Raw genomic sequence first — 25,668 nt, 5'->3', positions numbered from 1 at the left:
CATGAAATAAATAAATAAAATCAGAAATAACATCAACCTTCCATACATCAAGTTCTCTCTTACCTCCCCCAAATCACCAATGTGACTTGTGGAAATACCAGATGATGGTCTGCAGGACTGGTGGAGAAGACTAGAAACAAGCACCTGATCACAGATCCACTGTCAAAATCCAGGATTCAATATGCCTTGACACCTGAAGTCAGCTAAACAATATTTGGGACTGCACAAGGGTGTGCCCACTTACGTCTGTGGGGAATTTCACAATAATCCTTTTTTTTTTCTATGCGTTACATTGTGCAGGCCATGCATCATATCACTCATGAATGCCACATTCTTTCCAGATAATGTGCCAACAATCAGTTAACTGAACCAATGTGCATGTAGTTTTGCTCATTAATTTCTTATATTTAACCCACATGCTAAATAAATAACAGAAAATATGCATACTGTTGTTTACTCACACTTAAGATATAGAATTAAAACAAGAATATAATCTCTTGTCAAGTATAATTTATATATCATTTCATTTTTGTGTTCTGAGCAGCTTATCTCCTGATACTTGATCATATAACCTTCCATAACTTATTTTAACAGTATTACAACACCAAATGAACTAAATTATAAAAAGATGTTTATTAACTGGCTTATATTTCACTGGATTTCAAACCAGCATCTTCAGAGCACAATACAACATGTTACAGTTTACATGCGACAATTAGTAAGTGAAACAAATTCAAATTGTAACGGATAAATGGTAGAGAAAAGGTTGGCAAAATGGATGTCTGTTACCAAGATGGCAGAAAAAGGACTCAGAGGATAATGAAGATCTATGGATTGAATGAATCAGAAGAACCCGAGAAGACTGAAATATTAGATATGACAATACTGGAGTGCTGACAAATAATAGAGTAATGGAGGAAAATTGTTGATAGAAGATTAGTAATAATGCAAACTTACTGATGTGTTTCTTTCATGTTATCCTGTATACACACATGTATTAGGAAACTGATAATGATATGCACTTCTGCAAACATTTGAATAGGAAATAAAGGCTATTTAGATCCTCTGGTGTGTTCATGTGTTACATAGGGTTCATTTCACATCTGCATTTAAAAGAAAACTCACCATTATGAATCTGGTAGTAGTCAATCTGATGACAAATTTAAAAAAGGATTTTTCAGAATCCTTACCCTAAGCATGGTCTCAAAGGTCTTCTCATCACCACTTACTGCTGCTGCTCTGTACACCTACAAAAGAATGAAAAGTGATTATATAAAAAAAAAAGAAAGAAGAAAAGTATGTGTTTTTTTTAATACTGTAATATTTTTCATGTATTTGAATATAATTAATAAAATGTCTTTTAAAATGTCTTTATATTATATGTCTTAAAACAAAGTTGCACTGAATTAAAAGTAATGAAGAATGTTAAAAATAACTGGGTTTTTATTGGTCATGATATTAAGTGAAGTAAATTTAAAAAGAATAAACACAAAAATATAAATGCAAGGTTAGCAACCACTATCCAGCATTCTCTGTACATGTTCTGATGAGTTGAAATCTAGATTTTTCAACAATCTAACGAAAGATTTCCAAATGTCACATAGAATCATTCCTTGGTTCTTATTAAGGATGCCATGAGAAAAGATGACCATAGTTGATTCTTTTATGCAACGAGAGATGAAACTGTCTTAGTAGGGCGCCTGATTCGTCTGTTATTATTCAACACTGAAAATTTCAGTGGTCGAAAATCTTTTAAACAAAAAAGTAATGAAATATCTCAAGTATATTTTTATAGAATCATTAGAAATCACACTTAAACACCTTGAATTTTATAAATTATACATATATGATGAACAGCCTATTTTTCTATCCACTGCAGGGTGAAGGCCTCTCCCATTGAGGGAGGTTTGGGTCTACTATTCCCATGGTGACCCAGTCCATATTGGGAGAGTGTATCTATACTTGGGCGAATGAATGTATGAAGGTGGAAGGACAATCACAAACATCCATGCTGGAGAGCAGATATGCTAAACACTCGGCCAACTAGGCCGGTATATTTATATATATATATATATATATATATTTATATATATATAAAAAAACAGACAAGATATCTAGCATATCACATCATTCATCATTGAATTATGCAACGAAATTGATTACTCTTTAAATGAAAACTACTAGGTATAATTTTCTTTTTTTAATACATTCTGAATCTGTACCAATATGCTCAATAACAGAGTTATATTTTACATTTTATCTGTCCTAGAATATTACTCTATAAAAAGTTAAATCCAATTTAAAAATTAAAATGATATAGTAAATGTAAAGTCATAGTAATAATATAGTCATAATAAATATAAAGCCATTCACTTCAGTTGATTAGATATCCAATGTCGTATTATATTGGTGGGATTAAGCTAGAAGCAACTGATGAGACTAGGGATCTTGGAGTGTTAGTAGATAGGAAGTTGAAGTTTGGGGCCATGTGGCAAATTGCAAATACAACTCAAAAGATAATTGCAATGCTGAAACAAACATTCCCATGTAAAAATAAGGATGTTATTTTGCCTCTTTACAAGACCTTGATAAGACCTCGCTTGGACTATTGTGCACAGGTCTGATCTCCTGGTTTCCATTGTGATTCTGATATACTGGAGAGAGAGTACAAAGGAGAGTGTTACAAATGATATCAGGATTGTGGAATACTGATTATGAAGACAGATTGAGAATTTGTAGACTGCAGACACTAGCACACAGGAGAAAGAGGGGTGATATGATTGAGACTTACAAACTTCTGAAAGGAAGCTGAGAATGAAGGCCGCCAAGAAGGTATGAGGGCTAGATTTTTCTCTCAGAGGGTGGTGCATGATTGGAATAGATTGCCATTGAATGTTGTGAGTGCAAGCAGTGTGAATGAATTCAAGAATAAGTATGATAGCTGGTGTGTGGCCTCCCTTGATGAGTCTCTGACTCCCTGGAGGTCTCTCTTAATAATAATAATAATAATATCCTTACCACACTGCGAAGATCAGCATGCAGAATTCCAGTGCCATTGGCATGAGCTTCAAATCTTCGTTTAGCTTCTGCAAGTACAGTTTCATCTTCAAAAGTGGCAAGTCTACCAATAGCAAGGCTGCGTAGGAGAGTATCCAAATGTGCTAATGTGAACAAACAAAGAAAAACTGTAAATGGAATTGCAAACATTTCAGTCATAACTATGTAAAATAAATAAACTAAGCAGTTAAATTACTTTAGCAACTCTTTACTACCTATAAGAGTTCACAACTTAAACACTGTAGTATACAATGACAAATAAATTGAAATATCATTATTCAAATGGTAGGTTTATCCTTAACATGAAAATAAATACAGGAATATTTAAAGACTTAACAAAACAATTTAAATGTACAGAATTTTTTTTTTGGTGGGGGGGGAGGAGATAAGAACTATTAGAAATTTCTATAATCCAACTGCTCGTAATGACTACTTACATTCACCTTCAGATGGTTCCCATCCCAAATTGGAATGTATTTTCCCTAATAGTTGTCTGCCATATGTATGAAAGAGAGAATGAAAATCTGTATGAGAAAGTTGCATATTTAGTTTCCCTAAGCAGGCATTGATAGAATTCCATACTGTATAATTGGTTTCATTAGCAAAGGCTTCCATGAGTTTCAATATTTCAACTGTTGAAGTGCGACCTGCTTGCACCTAAAAGGAACAGTATAGGAAGATAGAAAACTTCACAAAATCAAAGGAATTTTAAGGTGATAAGAATGTTTATAATTGACTGATACAATACTTTTATATCTGACTCAGATTTGAATCTCAAGTAACTTTTATGAAATTAAGGTATGAATACTTAATGATAAATAAATGCACAATCGCATCCAAATAATACTAGCTACAACTTTTTCAGGTACATAATTCTAAATATTTACCAAGGCAAAAAGATCATTCTGCAACCCTAATCTATCTAGTGGAGGAAGTGTTTGATTCTTGATAGCAGGCAACAACTGGGCTAACATATCTGGGGTATACTGGCATCTGAAGAAGCCCACAGTTCCTGGGTTGATCTAAATTATTAAAAAAAAAAAAAAATCAGATTTTAGTTATTGTTAAGTATTATTATCTCTTAAGTTATTTCATTTCACATGCAGACATACTCTAAATTTGAAAGGGATGCATTCCCTGAAAAGGCTGAATCTCTGGGACAGTTTGTCCATAATGTTAGATGTTATAATTGTGATACACATACTTGACCAACAAGAAAAAATATAATTTTACATTTCTATGAAATACTCAAAAGATAACTTTAGGTGTTATTACCATATCATCATTAATATACTTTGTAAACATTTCAAATTAAGTAACAAATCTATTTTACAAATCACTCCCAAAAGGTATTTATGCACTGCTGTTATTACACTAGCATTAATTTGCAAGTGTTGAATAAATAAGTGGGTCAGATCTAGAACATTTGAAACATAAGTCATTTTTACCATATCATAGTTTCTTTTTTTTTTGGGAGGGGGGAAGATAACCTTTCACCCAGAGACTCAAAAGGAACACGTCTCTAGCAGTTATTGTAGAAATAGGGGGAAGGCTTCCCATTTCTAAACTGACATCACCATGCCAGGAATGCAGAGTAACAACACCTTTTAAATATATTTAAAATGCTATCTGCTATCCTTTGGTTTCATATATATCAAACTAATAAATAAGGAAATATTAATGATTGAGCTACTTCACTGTGGCTTTTACTTTTTCCAGTTCTTTTAATTACATTTATCTTCAATTCACAGTTATGATTTTTATGAGATCTTAGTGAATGGCTTTTTTTTTTTTTTTATCCCATTTTCTTGTTTTTGGTGGCATGATATACAGAGTAAGTTCAATTCAAGCCAAAAAAATGGAAAACATTACATTATCTGATCAAAATGGTGCTTAGTTGGCATAGGTAAACTAGGTGAATATTCATCCATACTTTCTAGAAGTTTCATTTTTAAACATTCAACCATTTCTTCTTTTGGTTGAATTATACAGAAGTTATAACAGATAATGGCTGACTAGATGAGCTGGTCAGATCTCAAATAGGCAAATTACTAATACTTTACAATAATAGCAATTTTTAATAATATATGACCCTTATGCAGGAGGTGATTTTATTGCTCTGAAGGTGCCAAGAAGAGTTTAACAAGAATGCCATAGTGCAGGCTTCAAGACTAATGCATAATTATGTTTTCAGGAATTTAAAACTAAATAAAAATAATAATAAAAATGCTAAGAATTTTGGCGACACAATGCTGCCATGAATAAACAACTGAGCCATAGTCTACAAAAATTGAGCAGTTTTTGTAGACTATGGCTCCGTGTTCAGAATGTTTGCTCAATGCATCTCTTCTGTGTTTCACTGTGAATTATAAGCTGCTTATAACTATTATTTCATTTTATTGTTGTTAATAATGGCTGATAAAAATCAAAGTACGAGTACTGTCGCATCCAGTGAAAAGAAAACATGTAAACCTCATATTACACACTAAGATTAAAACGATTAAATCTAGTAATGATGCTGAAAGTTTTTTTCACTTGGTTATAATATAAATTAAAGATGCCAAGAAATTATATTCTTGGTTTCATCCTTTATACAAGTGTAAGCAAATAAAGTTCGTATGTGAAGTCACTTTACGAATGGGCTACTTATATATAGAGGTTAATGACTTCACATCAGTTGCCTTAGTATCCCATAATTACTTCAACCTTGGTATCACTTCTGGGTCTGGCTCCCACTGATGAAACCTCAATAAAGGTTGAAACCGGTCTAGGTAGTGGCCCTTCTAATGCATAGCATTATGTGTCTGCAAGGATATGTGCATTGCATTATGAGATACTAAGGCAATTGATGTAAGTCATTAGCCTCTACATACAAGTAGTCCAATCGTGAAGTGACTTCATGGGCAAACTTTGTTTGCTTGCACTTGGATAAATGATGAAACCAAGAATATAATTTATTGCCATCTTTAATTTATAGTATAAGCAAGTGGAAAAACTTTCAACATCTATCTCTAATCCAATGTATTTTAGTAATAATATGTGACACATTTTGGCTATTTGTATATGGAAATATGACCTCAGTTAACCTTGATATCAATTCTGGGTCTGTCTCCTTCTGAAACCTTAATAAAGGATGAAACCGGTCTGGGTAGTAGCCATTCCCATAATGCATAGCATTATACATGTCTGCAAGGATATGTGCTTTGCATTATGGGATACTAAAGTAAGTAACGTGAAGTCATTGGCCTCTATACATGAGTTGTGCAGTCATGAAGTTATTTCATGCGCAAACTTTGTTTACTTACACTTGGATAAAGAATGAAACCAAGAATATAATTTCTTGGCACCTTTAATTTCTAGTAATGATGGTATATCAAATAGTGAAATTAGCAGAAGGCTAAATGTACCTCATACTACTGTTGTTGTTATTGTTCTTCCTAACATAGATTTTAGATCAGGTGGCCTGTTCCGGTCTCATGCCATCTCTTTCATGGTCTTCCAATTCTTTTTTTCCCACTTATTTTGTATCTGTATAATATTTTTGATAGCCTGCTATTGTCTGTTCGATTTAAATATTCTATCCATTTTCGTTTCTACTGTCTTATGTAGTAATTAATTGGTTTTATATTCAGCGATTGTAAAATTTCTTCATTTGTTTTAAAGTACCACTTGGTACATCCAGCTGTTTATCTGAGAAACTTCAATTCTGCTGTTTGAATTCGTTTTTCATCTTTTCTTTACTTTTTGTGGTCCATGTTTTGTTTCCGTATAGTAGAGTTGGTTTTGACAAGACATCATATAGTCTGATTCCAGTGTGTTTTTGTACTAGGGATGGCTTAAATATATTATTTATTATGCCATTTACTTTGACAAAGTTTGATATTTTGATGTTGATGTCTTTTTGTACATAAGAACTACTATTATTATGGTTGTTAAAAACAAAGTTTGTAGTGAAGTGAAAAGTTAATACTAGCTATCCATAAATGTGACAATCTTATTGCCAAAATGGAAAGACTTAATGGTGTACATTGATGACCAAACTGGTTGGCATGTGTTTTCTGAAGTCAAGCTATTCGGAATAATTTTACATGTACAAAAATTATTCTGATTTTCCATTTGATTGGAAGTAAATCAATGTTTTGTTTTATGCTATTTATGCATATATATGTGGCTGCTTAAAGACATTATTAAACCAGTATATGCATCTACAAGTGCAAGAAAAAAGTTTTGCTATATGATGAAATTCACTATATGGTGAGAACCTAATGTCTCATATGACAAGCATATACCTGTGTGTGGAGAGAGAACTCCAGAAATATAACTTAAACCTACCAGCCACAAAAAAAGAAATAAAATAAAACAATATATATATATTTTTTTTAATTGTCCAAGGTATCAACTACTTTATATAAATATTGTTATAGGTGGCTTTCAAAAAACTAAATTTTATGTTAAATCTACCTATTACACAACTTGTCACAATTTAGTTTCGGTTTTCTTTTAGTTATTGTTTATAATGAAGTGTGAATATATATATATAAATTATCCATAAACAATAATTTAATAGGAAAGACAATAAAAATCAGGGTGCTTAGGGGTCAAAGCTGTATAACTGAGAGGAGACCTCCACATAGCCTTTAAAGGAATGTGGAGAACTGACTAGGGCTTCTGACCTAATGTCCAATCCTCACCTTTTCGTGGTGCACCCTGTTAGGTATCTACCTAGATACTGAACGAACGAGGATGGGCTGGCAATTTGGGATTTAGCCGACCAAATTGTATTCTTATTGGCTTAAACCACAATATTAAATGATGGTACAACATGATAGAATTTCATCCCGGCTGGGGCATCGCCCGGTTAAACAAGGCCCCTGTTGTTTTCGCCAGGGGAACCAGTGTTGAATTGTGAATGAATACAATTCACTAAGGAATGTTTCATTCATGGTTTAACAAGCTTAAGCACATAGAAGAAAAATGCTTGTATTTTGGTATAAGTTGTAAATAGCCTGCAAATTTTAAGAAAATGTGATTAGTGCAATTTTGTGAGTATTCCCGTATGAAGTTCCTTCTAAACTGTATATTAACAATGAAATAATATATATCTTGTCTACTAGCAATGATAGAAAGTTTGTGAATTGTATATAACTAACTTGTAACATAAGGTCAAAGTATGCGGGCAAGACACCAGGATTAGTAAGATGCCTGAAGCGGTCACGTACGCGTAGGGCACGTGGTGCGCTCGAGTCTTCATGGAAGACGTTACAGAAAGGCAAGATCCACGAGTGCAAAAGAATAGCGCATCAAGTGAAAATTAAGTATTGCAGAAGAGTACCGGTAGGGTTGATATAAAAGGGCTGGACACCCCCCCCCGGAAGGGCCTTATGTTTTCTCTCTCTCGGTGTTATTCTCTGTTGTGTATAACTATCGATATGTTAAATAAACCTTGCTCTTATCCATTTGGTTGCCTGTGTTTAAGAATCCGATGCAACACTCAAAATATTCTGACCGAAGTGAGATATATAGAGAGTAGACTTTATAAAGGAGGGTTACGACTAGCATTAGTATTTGATTTAGAAAGTATTATCATTTCAAAGTGGAGTAATTTAAGTATGAGAAAGTAATTATGTACCAGTCTGAGAGTTCTCTCCTTGGCTGAAAGGTATTTCCAATCTAGGGGTTCAGTATGCCGCAGCGAAACAAATAAATTTTCCCTGAACCGTAAAAAAGGAGATAACTCCAGACATCTACATCTCTAGCAACAGAACTGACTCCTCACAAATACAGTTGACTTTAGGAAAGGTCATATGCTTATTTGACTATGTATACAGCAAGAGTGCACATAAAGCCCTATATCTTAAACTATTAAAAAGGAGATTGTATGCAGTGTCATATCTAAATATAGTATAGGGTTAAGGGAGGCAAGACAGAAGGTAAAGGAAAATATACACAAGTGTCAACATAAACAAGAACAGAAACATAACCAGCAAAAAACAGCGAAAAGTCAGCTACTGGAACAAATCCAAAAACACACCACAACTCAATATCACCAGAATTAATGATCAGTACTATCAACATAAGAAGCCTAAATGGCAAAGAAATGGAACTAGCTGAGGAATTAGATAAGTACCAGATCGACATAATAGGAGTGACTTAAACAAAAAAAGACAAAAACTGGTGAGATCTTTCTAAATAATAAATACAAAATGTTATATTCAGGAAATGACAATCAAGGAAAAGAAGCAGTAGCCATAGTATTCAACACAAAATACGAGGCTAATCTTCTTGAATGGCAGTCAGTCTCAAGTAGAGTAATGTGGGCAAATATGAGAAAGGGGAACTGGACAATGAGATTTATTTGTGCCTATGGTCCCACAGAAGGTTCTACTAAGGTAGAAGTGGAGGAATTTTTTGATGCTTTAGAGAAAGCAACTGACACAATGAAAAAGGAAAAGTTGGTCCTTGTTAGGGATCTAAATAGCAGAGTAGGAAATGATTGTCAGACATACAAAAATATTTTGGCAAAATTTGGAGAAAAGAGTAAAGCTAATAATAATGGCAAATACTTGTTGGATTTCTGCTCAGGACATGGACTGGTTATTGCTAACACCATGATCCAACATAAAAATGTGCACAAATTCACATGGAGAGAAGAGGCAAGGAATAAGAAAGTCTCATTGACTATATTATTGTTGATAGTGATGTTTTCTCTCTGGTGCAGGACACTTTGGAAGTGATCACTATTTAGTCTTAAGCAGGATAAAATTGAATTTCTTATTGAAAAGAAGAACATGTAAGAAAGTTTTAAAATGAATAAAAGTTGAGCAGCTCTCAGATGTTAACTGTAGACTAAAATATACAAACATTATTCAAGTAAAAATGAAAAAGTTTGAGAACAGGAATCAAACCGTGGAGATTCAGTGGCAAGCTCTGAAGAAAACATTGATTGATTCTACCAGAGAGGCATGTGGTGCGGTTGTCTGCAAGGATAGCAAAATCAGAACTCCTGGTGGACACAGGAAGTTAAAGAGGCAGTGAAGGAAAAGAACAAAGCATATCAAAAGTTCCTGGCAAATAAGTCAGCTTAAGCTCTTTGAGAATACAGAGACAAATATAAAAAAGCTAAACACAGTGTATAACTAGCTAAACAAAAGTCATGGGAAGACTTTTGCAAGAACATAGAAAATAAATATCAAGAAGGTGACAAGAGGCTCAGAAATGGAGGAAAGAGTGCTGTAAGAGGAATTAGAGATGATAAAGGTGACATGAAAACGGGAGAAAAAGATATCTTTGAAGTATGGAGTAATTTCTTCGAAAAATTGCTAAATAAAATTAGCAGTGATCAGAGCACAGTGATAAAAAAACACTGACCAGGCATGCAATTAGGAATACATATCCATGCTTGAAGTAGAAAAAAAACCCATCAAAAGTCTGAAATGTGGAAAGGCAGCTGGAGTAGATGATATTAGAACAGAAATGCTCATGTATGAAGGTATAAACGTTTTACAGTGGTTATACTGCATAGTTCAGAGGGCCTGGACAGAAGGACGAATTCCAGATGATTGGAGTAGAGCTCTCATAGTACCATAACATAAAAGGGGGAAATAAAACTGATTGTGAGAATTACAGAGGTATTTCTCTACTGAGTGTTCCTGGTAAGATTTATGCCAATATACTTGAGAAATGGTTGAGAAGGATTGTGAAAGAGAAGCTTGGTGAGGAAAAAGGCTGGATTCAGGCCAAATAGAGGCTGTCAGAATCAGATCTTCACTTTACGACAAATAGTTGAGAAAGCATGGGAATATGACAAAGATCTGTATTTAAGTTTTGTCGATCTAGAAAAGGCATATGACAAGGTGCCAAGAGAGAAGTTATTCAAAATGCTACAGTTGTATGGTGGATCATTATATCAAGCAATACTTAGTCTTTATTTGAGTTGTAAGTCAGCAGTTAGAATTCAAGGAAGTACAGGAAGATGGTTTAATGTTATATCTTGTGTCAGACAAAGATGTATGTTATCACCCGTGTTATTCATTATCTATATGGATTACATTATGAAGGAAAGTGGTATTAAAGCTGATATCAAAAGTGGAGATGTTAATGTCAGCTCCTTGCTTTGTGCAGATGATGTTATATTTCTAAATAAATCTGCTACAAATCTGCAAGATTCCCTCACTAAATTGAATAACTGTTGTTGTGATAAATATGGTATGAAGGTCAACAATAACAAGACAAACATAATGAAAATAGGCAGAAGCATTGAAAATATCAGCTGCATTGTGACTGGAGAACTATAGAAAAAATAAAACATTTCAGCTACTTATACACGATTTTTAGTAAAGATGGTAAATTAAATATGGAAATAGACAACAGAATCAACAAAGCCAGTGTAGGAAGTCAACTGAATAAATTTATATGGAATAAGAGAGAAATTAGTCAAAACACTAAATCAGCTGTATACAAAAGTGTTCAGCAATTTTAACTTATTGATCTGAGAGTTGGGTTAGAAATAAAACACTTGATCAAAGACTAGAGACAGCAAATAAGAGTCTGGAGAAACAATAGGGACGTAAACAGATGGCATCAAGGGGAATTCATATTAAAAATGAGGATATTAGGAAAGGACCTGACTTTGTTAGTATCCAGGAGTGCATTAGAAGAGCTAATCTAAAGTGGTACAGTCACTTAAACTGAATGGGAGAGGAAAGATTAGCCAAACAAGCGTTCTCTGCCAGGTTGGCAGGAAAAAGACCCAGAGGGAGACCAAGATATAGGTGGATTGATACGGTAAAAAGTGCCTTAGAAAATAGATATATAAATATAAGATCTGACAATGTTGTAGCTTTGACAGGTAACAGATTGATTTGGCAGAAAACTGTAGGTAGAAAGTTAGTAATGATGTAAGTTTTTCATGTAGTACTATCATATCCTGTACACCCACTCCTTGATGGTAAATGTCGGGAATTTGATGATGACAATAAAAATCACAAAAACAACAAGAAAGTAGGTGGCACTTGTTGTGGAGCCAAAAGGTGTTGTAAGAATAAGATGAATAGATGCACTGCAGTATTTAATTAAATTGTGCTAATTTTAATTTGTATTTATAATTACTGGCTCTTTTGCAGATGAAATTATGATCATGATACGGATACATAATATGTATATTTAATGCCACAATAATAAATGGTAAAGCTAAATAACAGAGAAGAAACCTCTACATGGATTGTAAGGAATGAGGAAACTGATTAAGGCTTCCAATCTAATCTAATCCTAATTTGTGCCTATAGTAACACAGAACGTTCTACACAAAGTTAGCACATTTGCACCGGGCAGTGTTCGCCCATGCAAAAACATAAATACATATATACAGGGTGTCCCAAAATTCACGCAAGATTTAAATTTAGTGCCATTTGTGCGGAAAAGTGTTGCCAACGAGAAAAAAAAGACAGCGTGACAGCTAACAGTTCAGGGTTATTAAAAATGGAGCGCTACACGAAAGAACATCGCATTTTCATTGTTAAGTGATATTTTTAAAATAATGTGCGATTTTCGAACAAAATCATCTTCAGCAATGAGGCTCATTTTCATCTTGATGGCTTCGTTAATCGACAAAATTGTCGCATTTGGGGTTCAGAAAATCCACGAGCGATTGTTGAAAAACAAATGCATCCACAACGTGTCACTGTGGATGCAGAATTGGCCGCCCAGATCATGTGACTTAACGCCGTTGGACTTTTTTCTTTGGGGATTTTTGAAGTCTAAGGTTTATGCCAACAAGCTCACGACCACCCACGCCTTGAAGGAGGAAATTGAGCGCTGTATCAACGAAATTCAGCCACATTTATGCAAAACAGTCATGGAAAAGTTCGACAAAAGAGTGCGTATGTGCCAGCAAAGTCATGGAGGCCATTTACCCGATATGCTATTCCATGCATAACCCTATACCGTATACTTTATGAATCAATAAAAAATTACAATTTTTAATTAAAAACCTGTGTTTTCTATCAAAATTACTTCGTGAATTTTGGGACACCCTGTGTGTGTGTGTGTGTGTGTATATATATATATATATATATATATATATATATGTATGTATATATACATATATATGTATATATACAGAATGATCATTGACTCAGTTAACATACATCGTTTTATGAAGAATTAAATGACTAAATGACTAGAATCGAGATTTAAGTAAAAAGGTTTTAATATAAACGCACTACTAGTTTTGGCCTGTAACAGCCTTCTTCAGGTGACATTATAAAAGAAAAAACACTAAACATTGAGGGTTAAAAGACTATGAACAACACAGACAGTCTTTATACATAATTAGCATGAAAACGTTGATCAACATTCTAGTCATTTAATTCTTCATAAAACTATATATATATATATATATATATATATATATATATATATATATATATATATATATGCTGCTTCTACGTCAGGCAGTCACAAAACTTATACAGTATGTTAGTAACAACTTTTGTTACTTACATACATTTTTGTTTGAAATTCTCAAATGCCATTCAAATTGACTTCAAGTTATATACACCTGTCTATACATAAATACCGTTGCAACTCAAATATCATAAACCTTTAATCTATCAGTAAATCATTTACAACTTTCAGTACATACAAACCACATGTATAATGTACATATAGCAAAAGCAGCACTCAATGTTCAAAATGTTCTCCTTTTAGCTTCAATGACAGGGTGTCATTTCTTGCAAGCTGCTATCTTAAGCTCTGACTGCAATTTGAAGTCCAACAATTTCATGCTTTCCAAGCAAAAGCGAATCATCATTACTATTAGTACCAAGATGCTACTTTGTAAATATAATTATATATATTATTATATTTATTAAAGTTACTTAATTAATGGCTTATGTGTCTTTGTGACATATGTAAAATGGGCTATTATTAATAACTTATTAACACTGATATTTTATTAGGTTTAACAGCTAATACAAAGACAAGTAGAACCATTAAAAACAAGTAAAACAGAATGTGATATGTAACATGATGAAATAGATTATATATATATATGATGATCCAAAACTAACACGATCCTAAAGGATACATATTAGTTTTAAAAACTATAATCTATGTATATAATAACTTTCATATGTTCCCCAAGTCTGAATAATCACTTTTCGTATTCTTGATATACACAGAGAATTGTTCTTATTAAGATTATGTTGATGAAAAAATGAAAAACAAAGTTTCTCAAATTTGAAAGCACTGCAATTAAGGAATATCATTTGGGAGTAGCAAACTATGGTCAGCTAGACCAGACTATCCAATGTTGAAGTAACTGAATGTAATCTACATGTTCTTATATTGCAGCAGTGTCCAGCCTGTTCATGAGATGTCATTAAGGCATGGAAAAAAAATTTAGAATGCAAGCAATTTTTTCAGAGATGCTTTTCACATAGGAAAGGGACTGAAATTTGATTTAATAATTGCATCAATTAGTTTTTTGTAGATTTAAAATATTTAAGAGAGATAGATCTGACTGAATATCATATTTTTGCAATAAAGCATTATTAGAGCAAATAATATCGACTTTTATAAGATGCAGAACTACAGCCTAGACATTACCAACACTGTAATTCAAAATACTCTTGGTAATTGCAAGCTTTTTACTATCTGGTTAAATGTGCCTCTATGGATATATTGTAATTTAATAGTAGTTTTCTCTAAATAGAAAAATTTTAAAGATACATCTAATTATGGGATGGTCTTAAAATAGTCAAGTATTATGATTAAGTAGTTTCTGAGGATGGCTATCAAGCTAATATTGTCAACATATCAAACCAACATTTAGGTTAAGGAAAGGTTGTTGGAGAACAGTGTAGTTCAGAATAAACTATAAAAAATTTGGCTAAATTAGGGGACAGATGAGATCCTGTGGCAGCCTCCTCTTCTCGCTTGTAAATTTTCCTTTTGTACTTGAAATAAATAACAGTATGGAACACAAAATCAAACAGTTGGATTCTGTCAGGAGAAACTTTTTTCATAAGAGCTCAAGTGTATCTTGCAAAGAAATGTTAACAAATAAAGATGCTATATCAAAGCTCACAATAATACTGTTGGTTTAAACTAACTTTGAATGATATATGCACGTAACCACAAGAAAGATATTTATTTAACCAAATATTTCGGTCTGGAAATAGCAGACCATCCTCAGTGGTATTACAAGAACAGCTTAAAAAAATACAAGCTAGAATACTAACAATAGATCGTTAAAAATAGAACACGCCGCATGATTTTTAACGATCTATTATTAGTATTCTAGCTTGTATTTTTTTAAACTGTTCTTATAATACCACTGACGATGGTCTGCTATTTCCAGACCGAAATATTTGGTTAAATAAATATCTTTCTTGTGGTTACATGCATATATCATTCAGTCTTATGTCACAAGTATCCTTAAAACACCTAAACTAACTTTTTCACATCTGAAATGAAGCTAGGCATATTAATGAAATACATCTGAGGCAACTAAAGCATTTTAGAATTACTTTATTCTGAAACTTCATTAAGAAAACCAAATGATAATGATTTTGGAAGCCAATGGTTTCAAGCACTAGTGTCTAAATAGAATACACAAAGATCTCAAGAGATGAGACCACAACTTTAGATTGATTTTCTTCTGTAGCCAAATATCTGAATATTGACTTATCAATGTTTTCTGGTTTCAAAATCAAAAATTAAATATATGAATAGAAAGAGGGTTCAGCTACGGACTCTACTCACTCCCCTCTCCCAACTCAACTGGCCAATTTCTGTCAGAGTATTCAGAGTCTGACCAAAATGTTAAAAAACAAATAAATAAATAAAAAATTTAAAAAAAAACTCATATTATTGCAACAAGAAACAAGGCATTATCCTACATCAGGTTTGGCCATCTGTCATCTTTTATTAAAAAACTGGCAATGCAGACATCGAATGCTCTCAATTAGATTGCTAACCACCAACATATATAAACACACACACACACACACTTTCCACTGTGGTCTTCTCTTCAAATAATTAGACTTATTTGTACATATGTACTCACATTTAACCTGTCTTGACACAAGCACATTATGTCCATAGTCTCTTCAGCCTCTAAAAAGCTTTATATTTTTTCATTGAAAACAGTATTTCTCTCCTGCTCAACTCCTGATACTTCATAAATACACCTAAGCTTAGGTATTTGAGCACTGAAGAAACAGTACATCTCTGTATGCATATTCATGTATCTAATATACCATGCTTACATAAAATGCTAGGCTTTCAGAACAGCTTATAGATTAGTATTTAAGCAAACACTAAGGCTATACAAAAGCAATATTTATAACTGTATCAAAAAAATTCACAAATATTATGATCATACCTTAACCCAATGCTCATTGTTGACATTTTGTAGTATCACATTTGTGGAAGGATTATTTAGTAGTACTTTCTGTATTTCTTTACCAGGTGCAGCTGCTGTACTAATACTGATAGGCACCATCCACTGAGTATTGTCTACAATAATCAGAAATAATTAAACAAACAAAATACTGGTAAAAACTCTACATGTAATAAAAGCTTTGTATTTCTAATATTAACATAATTCATGCATAAAAAGACTGCTCATAGATTTTCATGTTGCTTGATCACATAAACTGATTTTTTCTACAGAAGAGCCTGGTTGTATGTGTAAGAAGTGCTTCATTATCAATTTTCCCCCCAGGAGCCAGAAAGAAACTAACAGACAGACAGTTTTTTTTTTTTTTTTTAAATGTGACGAGTTCAAAGAAATTGCACTATTTTGTAGCAGTACAAATTTGTCGATGGGGTGTTTAAGGGTCAAAGCTGTATAACTGAGAGGACACCTCCACATAGTCTTTAAAAGGAATGCAGAGAACCAACCAGGGCTTCTGACCTAATGTCCAATCCTCACCTTCTCGTGGTGCACCCTGGATACCAAACAAACAAGGATAGGCTGACAATTTGGGATTTAGCTGACCAAATTGTATTCTTATTGGCTTAAACCACATAAAGTAAAATGATGGTACAACATGAGAGAATTCTATGCTGGCTGCGGCATTGCATGGTTAAACAAGCCCCCTCCTCCAATTGCTTTTGCCAAGAAAAGGGGCAAACAACGAAAGATCAGCTACTGGAAAAAATCCTGAAACACCCCAATTCAACATCACCAGAGTTCAAGATCGGTACTATTATTATCAACATAAAGACCCTGAATGGCAAAGAAATGGAACTAGCAGAAGAACGGGATTGACATAATATGGATGAATGAAACAAAAAAGACAAAAGATGGCGAGATTTTATTAAGCAAGAAATACAAAATGTTATATTCAGGCAATGACAATCAAAGAAAAGGAGGAGTAGTATTCAACACTAAATACTATAATCTTCTTGAATGGCAGGAAATATCAAGTACAGTAATGTGGGAAAATATCAGAAAGAGGAACAGGACAATGAGACTTATTTGTGCCTATGGTCCCCACAGGGCTCTACTAAGGTAGAACTGGAGGAATTTTTTGAGGCTTTAGAGAAAGCAACTGCACAATAAAAAAGGAAAAGTTGGTCCTTGTTGGGAATCTAAATAGGAAGAAAGAAAAAATCCAAATTTTTGCCAAAAAATTTTCCCAAAATATTTTGGGAAAATTTGGAGAAAAGAGCAAAGCTAATAATAACGGCAAATATTTGTTAGATTTCTGCTCAGGACATGTACCGGTTATTACTAACACCATGTTCCAACATAAAAATGTGCACAAATTCACATGCAGAGAAGAGGCAAGAAATAAGAAAAGTCTCATTGACTATGTTATTGTTGATAGTGAGGTTTTCTCCCCAGTGCAGGACACTAGAGTCTACAGAGGATTTGAAACTGATCACCATTGGTCTTGAGCAGGATAAAATTGAATTTCATATTGAAAAGAAGAACATGTAAGAAAGTTTTAAAGTGAATAAAAGTTGAGCAGATCTCAGATATGAACTGTAGACTAAAATACACAAACATTATTCAAGAAAAAATGAAAGAGTTTGAGAACAGGAACCAAACTTTGAGATTCAGTGACAAGCTCTGAAGAAAACATTGATTGATTTAGTCAGAAGCATGTGGTGAGGTTGTCTGCAAGAAATAGAAAAATCAGAATGGTGAATAAGTCAGCTTGTGGTCTTATAGAATACACAGAAAAATAGAAGAAAGCAAAGCACAATGTAAAACTAGCTGAACAAGTAATGGGAAGGCTTTGGTAAAAACATAGAAAATAAATATCAAGAAGGTGATGAAATATTCTGGAGCTTACTGTAAAAGAAATCAGAGTTGATAAACATGACATGAAACCTGAAGATAAAGATATTCTGGATGTATGGAGTAATTACTTTGAAAGACTGCTATATAAAAAGCAGTATCAGCATGATGGTAGAAAAGTCCCATTGGGAATTAGTCAGGAATACGTATTTATACTTGAAGTGGAAAAAGTCATCAAAAACCTGAAATGCAGAAAGGCAGCTGGAGTTGATGAAATTCAATCAGAAATGCTCAAATGTGAAGGTATAAAAGTTTTACAGTGGCTGCATCGCATAATTCAGAAGGTCTGGTCAGAGAGTCGAATTCCAGAGGATTGGAGCAGAGCTCTCATAGTACCCATCTATTAAAATGGAAATAAAACTGAATGTGAGAATTACAGAAGTATTTCCCTGTTGAGTATTCCTAGTAAGATTTATGCAAGTATACATAAGAAACAGCTAAGAAAAAGTGTGGAAGGGAAGCTTGGTGAAGTCCATGTTGGATTCAGGCAAAATAGAGGTTGTCAGGTTCAGATTTTCATTTTAAGACAAACAGTTAAGAAATCTTGGGAATATAACAAGAATTTGTATTTAAGTTTTGTTGATCTGGAAAAGGCACATGACAAGGTACCAAGAGGAAAGCTCTTCTCAAAACACTACAGTTATGTGGTGTAAGTGGGACATTATATCAAGCAATGCATAGTCTTTATTCAAGCTGTAAGTCAGAACTGAAGGAAGTACAGGAAGATGTTTTGATGATACATCAGGTGTACATTATTTCCACTATTATTCATCATCTATATGGATCACATTATGAAGGAAAGTGATATTAAACCTGATATCAAAGTGGAGATGTTAATCTCAGCTCTTTACTTCATGCAATTCTGCAAGATTTCCTGACTAAATTGAATAACTTTTGTAATAGGTTACGTATGAAAATCAGTAATGAAAAGACAATCTCCCAAAGGGAACATTATTCTCTTTTATACCAAAGTTCCAGGCAGAAACATTCAAAACATCAACTGTATCCTGACTGCTGAACCTATAGAATAAGTAAAACATTTCAGCTATCTAGACAATAATTAGTGAAGATGGAAAATTACATATGGAAATAAACAGAATTAGTAAAGCTAGTATTTTAGGAAATCAGTTGAATACAAGACAGTGCTCAAACCAATTTTAACTTAGGGATCTGAGAGCTGGGTTGGAAATAAAACACTTGATCAAAGACTGGAGACCTCTGATATGAGATTTCTAAGAAAGATTAATAGAGTGAACAGATGGCATCAATGGTAGTATCACATCAAAAATGAGAATATTATGAAAGAACTTGCCATTGTTAGCATTCAGGAATATGCTAGAGCTAATCCTACACTTAAACATAATTGGAAAGGAAAGATTAGCAAAACAAGTGTTCTTTGCCAAGTTGGTAGGAAAAAGACCCAGAGGAAGACTAAGATGTAATAGATTGATACAGTAAAAAGTGTCTTAAAAGATAGAAATATAAGATCTGATAACCAATTGGAGTCTTGACAGATAACAGATTAATTCGGAGGAAAATTATTCATCGGAAGTTAGTAATGGTGTAACTTTGTCATGTAGAGCTATCTTAATTATCATGTAACCCCCTGAGGGTACATATCAGTAATGTGATGATGATGATGGTGGTGCTCACCATTTGACTGAAGAATACAGAAATGATATTCAGTATCATAACTGAAGAGAAGATTTAAATGAAAATATGATAAATATCCGTCAATCTTCCCATTCCCACTTGGTATATATAAAGTCATTAATCATCATCAATTCCTATCCTCAATGAGATTACAGGATACTATGACAGTACTACATAATTAAGTCTACATTATTATCTTCCTATCAACAATTTTCTTCCAAATTAATCTGCATTTGTCAAGTCTGCCAACACTGTCACTTGCTTTTAAGTCTTAAAAGAATAACTATATCAATCTATCTAGAACTTGGTCATACTCTGTCATTTTCCTACTATCTTGGCATCGCATAGGCCTGTTTTTCTACTCTAATTTTGTTTAAGTGACCACTTAAATTAGCTCTGCTACATTCTTTAATACTAATGATACCAAGTTCCTTACTAGCATCTTCAGCCACTGATGCAATCTGTTCATTTCTCTAAACTTCCTTAGAACTCTGATATTGGTAGTCTCCAGTCAATGACTAACTGTTTTATTTCTAATCCAACTTTTAAATACATAAATTAAAATCAGTTTAAACATAGTCTTGTATAATGCTAGATGAGTATTTTAGCTCTCTCTTATTTTACATAGCAAAAAAAAAAAAAAAAAAAAAAAAAAAAAAAAAAAAAAAAAAAAAACTATTCAGCTAGCTCCTCACCATATCAGTTTTGCTTATTCTTTTATGTATTTTCATATTTAATTTGACAACCTCACTAAAAAAAACTACTCCTAAAAGACAAATTTTTTACTTATTCTATAGCAGGTTCACCAATGAGAGAGAGAGAGAGAGATGGAGAAACGAGTATTTTTCAAACAAATGGGAAAAATAGTTGCTTCTTAACTGCTTTTAGTTCTCTGAGCAATTCAGCTGAACATACTAAATTGAGTATATTCTTTCATTGTTACATGGTGGTTGCTCAGCATTCATTATATGAAAAATTAAAACAATCATGCTTGAGTAATAACTTTACTTTCAATTAAAATAAAATAACTGCTCATGTATTTTATTTTTAAATTAAAATTACTACCTCAGCACAGTAGTTGTCTGCATAATTTTTTTTTATACATAATAAACACTAAAAATAAAAGGTGGTGTGGGTAGGGAGGAAACAGCTTCCTCTCCAGATAATATTATTCAGTCAACTTTGGCCAAATTTGAAATAGAGTTGTTTTCTCTGTTATAATGTACCAAAAGAAATTTAGCCTAAAAATGAGAAGAGTTATGGGTGGAGACATTTTCGCTAAGCATTTTTACAAATGATGTCATTCAATCAATTTTTATTAAAACTAGAGTATAGATGGTTCTTGCAATGCTTAAAGTACAATGAAAAATTTGGCCCAATAAGACTAAAATGAAAAGAGGTTATTTCCAGTGGAAATAATTCTACAGGGAACTGTTTAATTGATTTTAATGGGCTAGTCTTCAACTATTTTACCTACCTCTAAAAAAATGTCTCAACATGCAAAAAACGAGCTAAGCAGAGAAAGCACAAGATTAGAAACCAATTTAGAAGCAGCTATACGGTTAGAATTTCAATACTCAGGAATGCAAATATCATTCTGAAATTCCAGTAACACAATTACACAAGGCCATGATCAATAAAAAATAAAAATAAAAAAAATGCCAGCAAGTAGCCCCTAACATTTTGATTTCTTGGTATACTATTTTGCATATGAGTAAAAGGTCAAAAAGATAATTTGGGAATTAAAAAATTACATATTTGTTTAAAGACCCTACTAAGGCTTTCCTCATCCAAACAAAATGATTCAATGTCTATTTCAAGAATATGAGTTATTTCAGTATGAATATATAAGCATTTATTTTCTTTTCATAGTTCATCTATAACTCCACATCTTCTAGCTACAACTACACACTGAATGCATACGTGTGTAGAGGCTTAAGTGCTGCGAGGACATCATGTTGGAGGCTTAATGGATTTTTTACAACACTCAAAAAGAATTAAAATAGACTTTAATACTTCCTATATTTCGTCCTAGTCACTAGGACATCTACGGGGATTACAAAAAATTAATGTAACATATGCACAAATAACAAACAATACTAAGCCCAACCACGTGGGTGACACTAAAGTCCTATCTAGGTAGAGCGCCCTCTAAGGGCAGTAGTAGGTGGCCTGGAATGTAAGTTGGGAACTCTGGTGATGAGTGTTTCCCAAATCTTCGGAAGCTTAATGCACCCATATTTATTGAGATTTGGTTGGTTTTTGAGAGCTGCTGCTGCTTCTAAGAAAAGTCTCCCTTTCTTGAATTTGCTGTGGTGGAGCATGGTGGTTTTCTTCCATGATACTCTGTGGGTGGTGTCCAAAACATGGTCAGCCAAGCCTGAATGGCCATAGTTGTGTTTGAAGATGTAAGACTTGTGTTCCTCTAGACGGATGGATGCTGATCTGCCTGTCTGTCCAAAGTACGCCAGCTTACAGGAACAGGGTACTTTGTAAACTCCAGGCAGAGAGATAAGGGGGTGGGGGGAGGGGAGGCGTTTTTTTTTTTTTATTTGATGTGTACTATATACCCCACCCCATGTCTTCTTTTGTTCGTTTGTGTATTACATTACCCCGCCGCTCTATTTGGCCTCATGGCCCAGACACGTTAGACTCCTTCCTCAGTCATCTCAATAGTCTACATCCAAGAATCCAGTTCACTATGGAAAAGGAAAAGAAAAATTGTTTACCCTTCCTAGACACCTTAGTCACACGCCTGCCTAATGATACACTTACCTTCACCGTATACAGAAAACCCACACACACAGGCAGATACATTCACAAACTCTCCCACCACCACCCCTCTCAACAATATGGCATTATTAAAACTCTTACCAAGAGAGTCCACAATCTTTGTTCCAGTGGAACCGCCCTCACTAATGAACTTAACCACATACACAGCACTTTCCTCTCCAATGGCTACAGCGATCACAGTATCAAAAAAATAATCAACTCCTCCCCCATTCCCCTTCCTTCTCGTCAACAAGATTTTAAAAATGCCATCACCATACCCTACATCCGTGGCACATCGGAAAAAATAGCCAAGATACTAAAACAATACAATCTACACACAGCATATAAGCCCCACCGCAAACTGGCTACCCTTATCCGTTCTACGAAAGATCAGCTCCCTCCTCTCTCTCTGCCTGGAGTTTACAAAGTACCCTGTTCCTGTAAGCTGGCGTACTTTGGACAGACAGGCAGATCAGCATCCATCCATCTAGAAGAACACAAGTCTTACATCTTCAAACACAACTATGGCCATTCAGGCTTGGCTGACCATGTTTTAGACACCACCCACAGAATATCACGGAAGAAAACCACCATGCTCCACCACAGCAAATTCAAGAAAGAGAGACTTTTCTTAGAAGCAGCAGCAGCTCTCAAAAACCAACCAAATCTCAATAAATATGGGTGCATTAAGCTTCCGAAGATTTGGAAAACACTCATCACCAGAGTTCCCACCTTACATTCCAGGCCACCTACTACTGCCCTTAGAGGGCGCTCTACCTAGATAGGACTTTAGTGTCACCCACGTGGTTGGGCTTAGTATTGTTTGTTATTTGTGCATATGTTACATTAATTTTTTGTAATCCCCGTAGATGTCCTAGTGACTAGGACGAAATATAGGAAGTATTAAAGTCTATTTTAATTCTTTTTGAGTGCTGTAAAAAATCCATTATGTCTCCAACATGAAACACTGAATGCATATCTGAACTAATTCCATATTACATACTGACAGTTTCTCTAACTTTATATAAATCCTTGCAAAACAACAACAAAAATCATTTAATTATTTTGCTTAATACCAAATAAACCTTTTTCCTTATTAAATGAACAAATACAGTTGATTCCCACAATTTATGAGCACCACAGGAATAGTCTATTATAGGCAAATAGTATCTTTCTTTCTTAATCTTTCCCTCTTTTACCTTTACAGTGTTGAGGGTTTCTATTCCTTTTAACTGCAACCATTATATGAGGATAAGGTGACTCAAAAAACTTCTCTACTGTTTTCTTACTAGAATTTTCAATGGGACCAGAGAGAGAGATACAAATATATGTCTCATTTTTCAAATTCTCATTTTGAAATTTGTCCACACATACAATAACTATTTGTTCCTTCAAATAAGTAGAAACAAATTCAAAAGTTTCATAGGAGAGAGGGAGAGAGAGAGAAACTAGAAGTATTATTTTCTTGCAATAATGGTCAAGTTTCAAATTATTTTCTAAACTATCAGCATCAAACACTTGAATTTACTTTAATTTATGGGAGAATCTGGAAATAAAAATACCTGAAAATTAATTGTTTTAGAGCTAAGCTATCCTATACTTCCTTAGATCATATTACATTCATGTTTCCCACCTTATACTTAACAGCAAAAAATAAGCATGCTCTTACCTTCAGATCTGCCATCTGCACAAAACTTTTCCTGGTTGAGTGTTAAAATTCTGTGATTTCCATCTAGTCTACTTGATACCTGAAAATAATGTAAACATTGCAAACAACCTACATATGAAAAAAAAAAAAAAACTATTAGTTTTTTTTTAAACACCCTTTAGATATATATGAGGTAATTTGTTTATAATATGCACACTTGACTCTCCTAATCTTGCTTGCAGGGACAGCAAGGGTAGTTTGTTATAGTGAAATTTATTTTGTTTTCACCAGGGCGAACAGAGAAAAATCAGCTATCATAACAAATCTGAAAGCACAGCTGAACTCAACATCACCAGAGTTAAAGACCAATACTATCAACATAAGAAGCCTGAATGGCAAAGAAATGGAGCTAGCTAAGGAATTAGATAAGTACCGGATCGACATAATAGGGGTGACTGAAACAAAAAAGACAAACTGGTGAGATCTTTCTGAGCAATAAATGCAAAATGTTATATTCAGGAAGAGGCTAATCTTCTTGAATGGCAGGCAGTCTCAAGTAGAGTGATGTGGGCAAATATCAGAATGGGGAACTGGACAATGAGACTTATTTGTGCCTATGGTCCCACAGAAAGCTCTACTAAGGTAGAAGTGGGGGAATTTTTTGGGTCTCTAGAGAAAGCTACTGATACAATGAAAAAGGAAAAGTATGTTGCAACATGGTGTTAGTAATAACCAGTCCATGTCCTGAGCAAAAATCCAAGAGGTATTTGCCATTATTATTAGCTTTGCTCTTTTCTTCAAACTTTCTTTATTGTGGATCTAAATAGCAGAGTAGGAAGTGATTGTGAGACATTCAAAAATGTTTTGGGAAAATTTGAAGAAAAGCTAATAATAATGGCAAATACCTGTTGGATTTCTGCTCAGGAGATGGCCTGGTTATTACTAACACCATGTTGCAACATAAAAATGTGCACAAATTCACATGGAGAGAAAAGGCAAGGAATAAGAAAAGTCTCATTGACTATGTTATTGTTGATATAGTTCGCCCACTGTTTGTAGGTCCCTGCTTCGCGTCTTTCCAAGAATAGTCGATTCATGCTGAAGGGGAGAAAGAAATGAAGGGCGTCCGAACTGGTCGCCAACACGCGAAATCACGTGCTTTATATGTAAAATTTTACAAATGTTATACAAGCAACATAGTTAACTACAATAATCATAAAAG

At 33.8% G+C, this 25,668-nt stretch overlaps 1 protein-coding gene across 1 annotated transcript in view; it reads right to left on the bottom strand.

The window, feature by feature from the left end:
• Nucleotides 1-25,668, bottom strand: part of Psa (puromycin-sensitive aminopeptidase) — a 218,977-nt gene that overhangs the window by 74,232 nt on the left and 119,077 nt on the right. Inside the window, exons 11-16 of the mRNA XM_090408456.1 lie at nt 24,468-24,546; nt 16,445-16,578; nt 3,945-4,079; nt 3,495-3,714; nt 3,019-3,161; nt 1,191-1,247 (exon numbers count right to left, since the gene is read on the bottom strand). Coding sequence (XP_090264582.1) covers nt 1,191-1,247; nt 3,019-3,161; nt 3,495-3,714; nt 3,945-4,079; nt 16,445-16,578; nt 24,468-24,546 — 768 coding nt within the window. The remainder of the gene's footprint in view (nt 1-1,190; nt 1,248-3,018; nt 3,162-3,494; nt 3,715-3,944; nt 4,080-16,444; nt 16,579-24,467; nt 24,547-25,668) is intronic.

Source organism: Typopeltis vanoorti, chromosome 2 (assembly GCF_054136105.1).
Source record: "Typopeltis vanoorti isolate ZY-2024b chromosome 2, IOZ_Tvanoo_1.0, whole genome shotgun sequence".
Taxonomy (NCBI): domain Eukaryota; kingdom Metazoa; phylum Arthropoda; class Arachnida; order Uropygi; family Thelyphonidae; genus Typopeltis; species Typopeltis vanoorti.
Note: the sequence above shows the minus strand (reverse complement) of the source record. Positions and strands in the feature narration are given on the sequence as shown.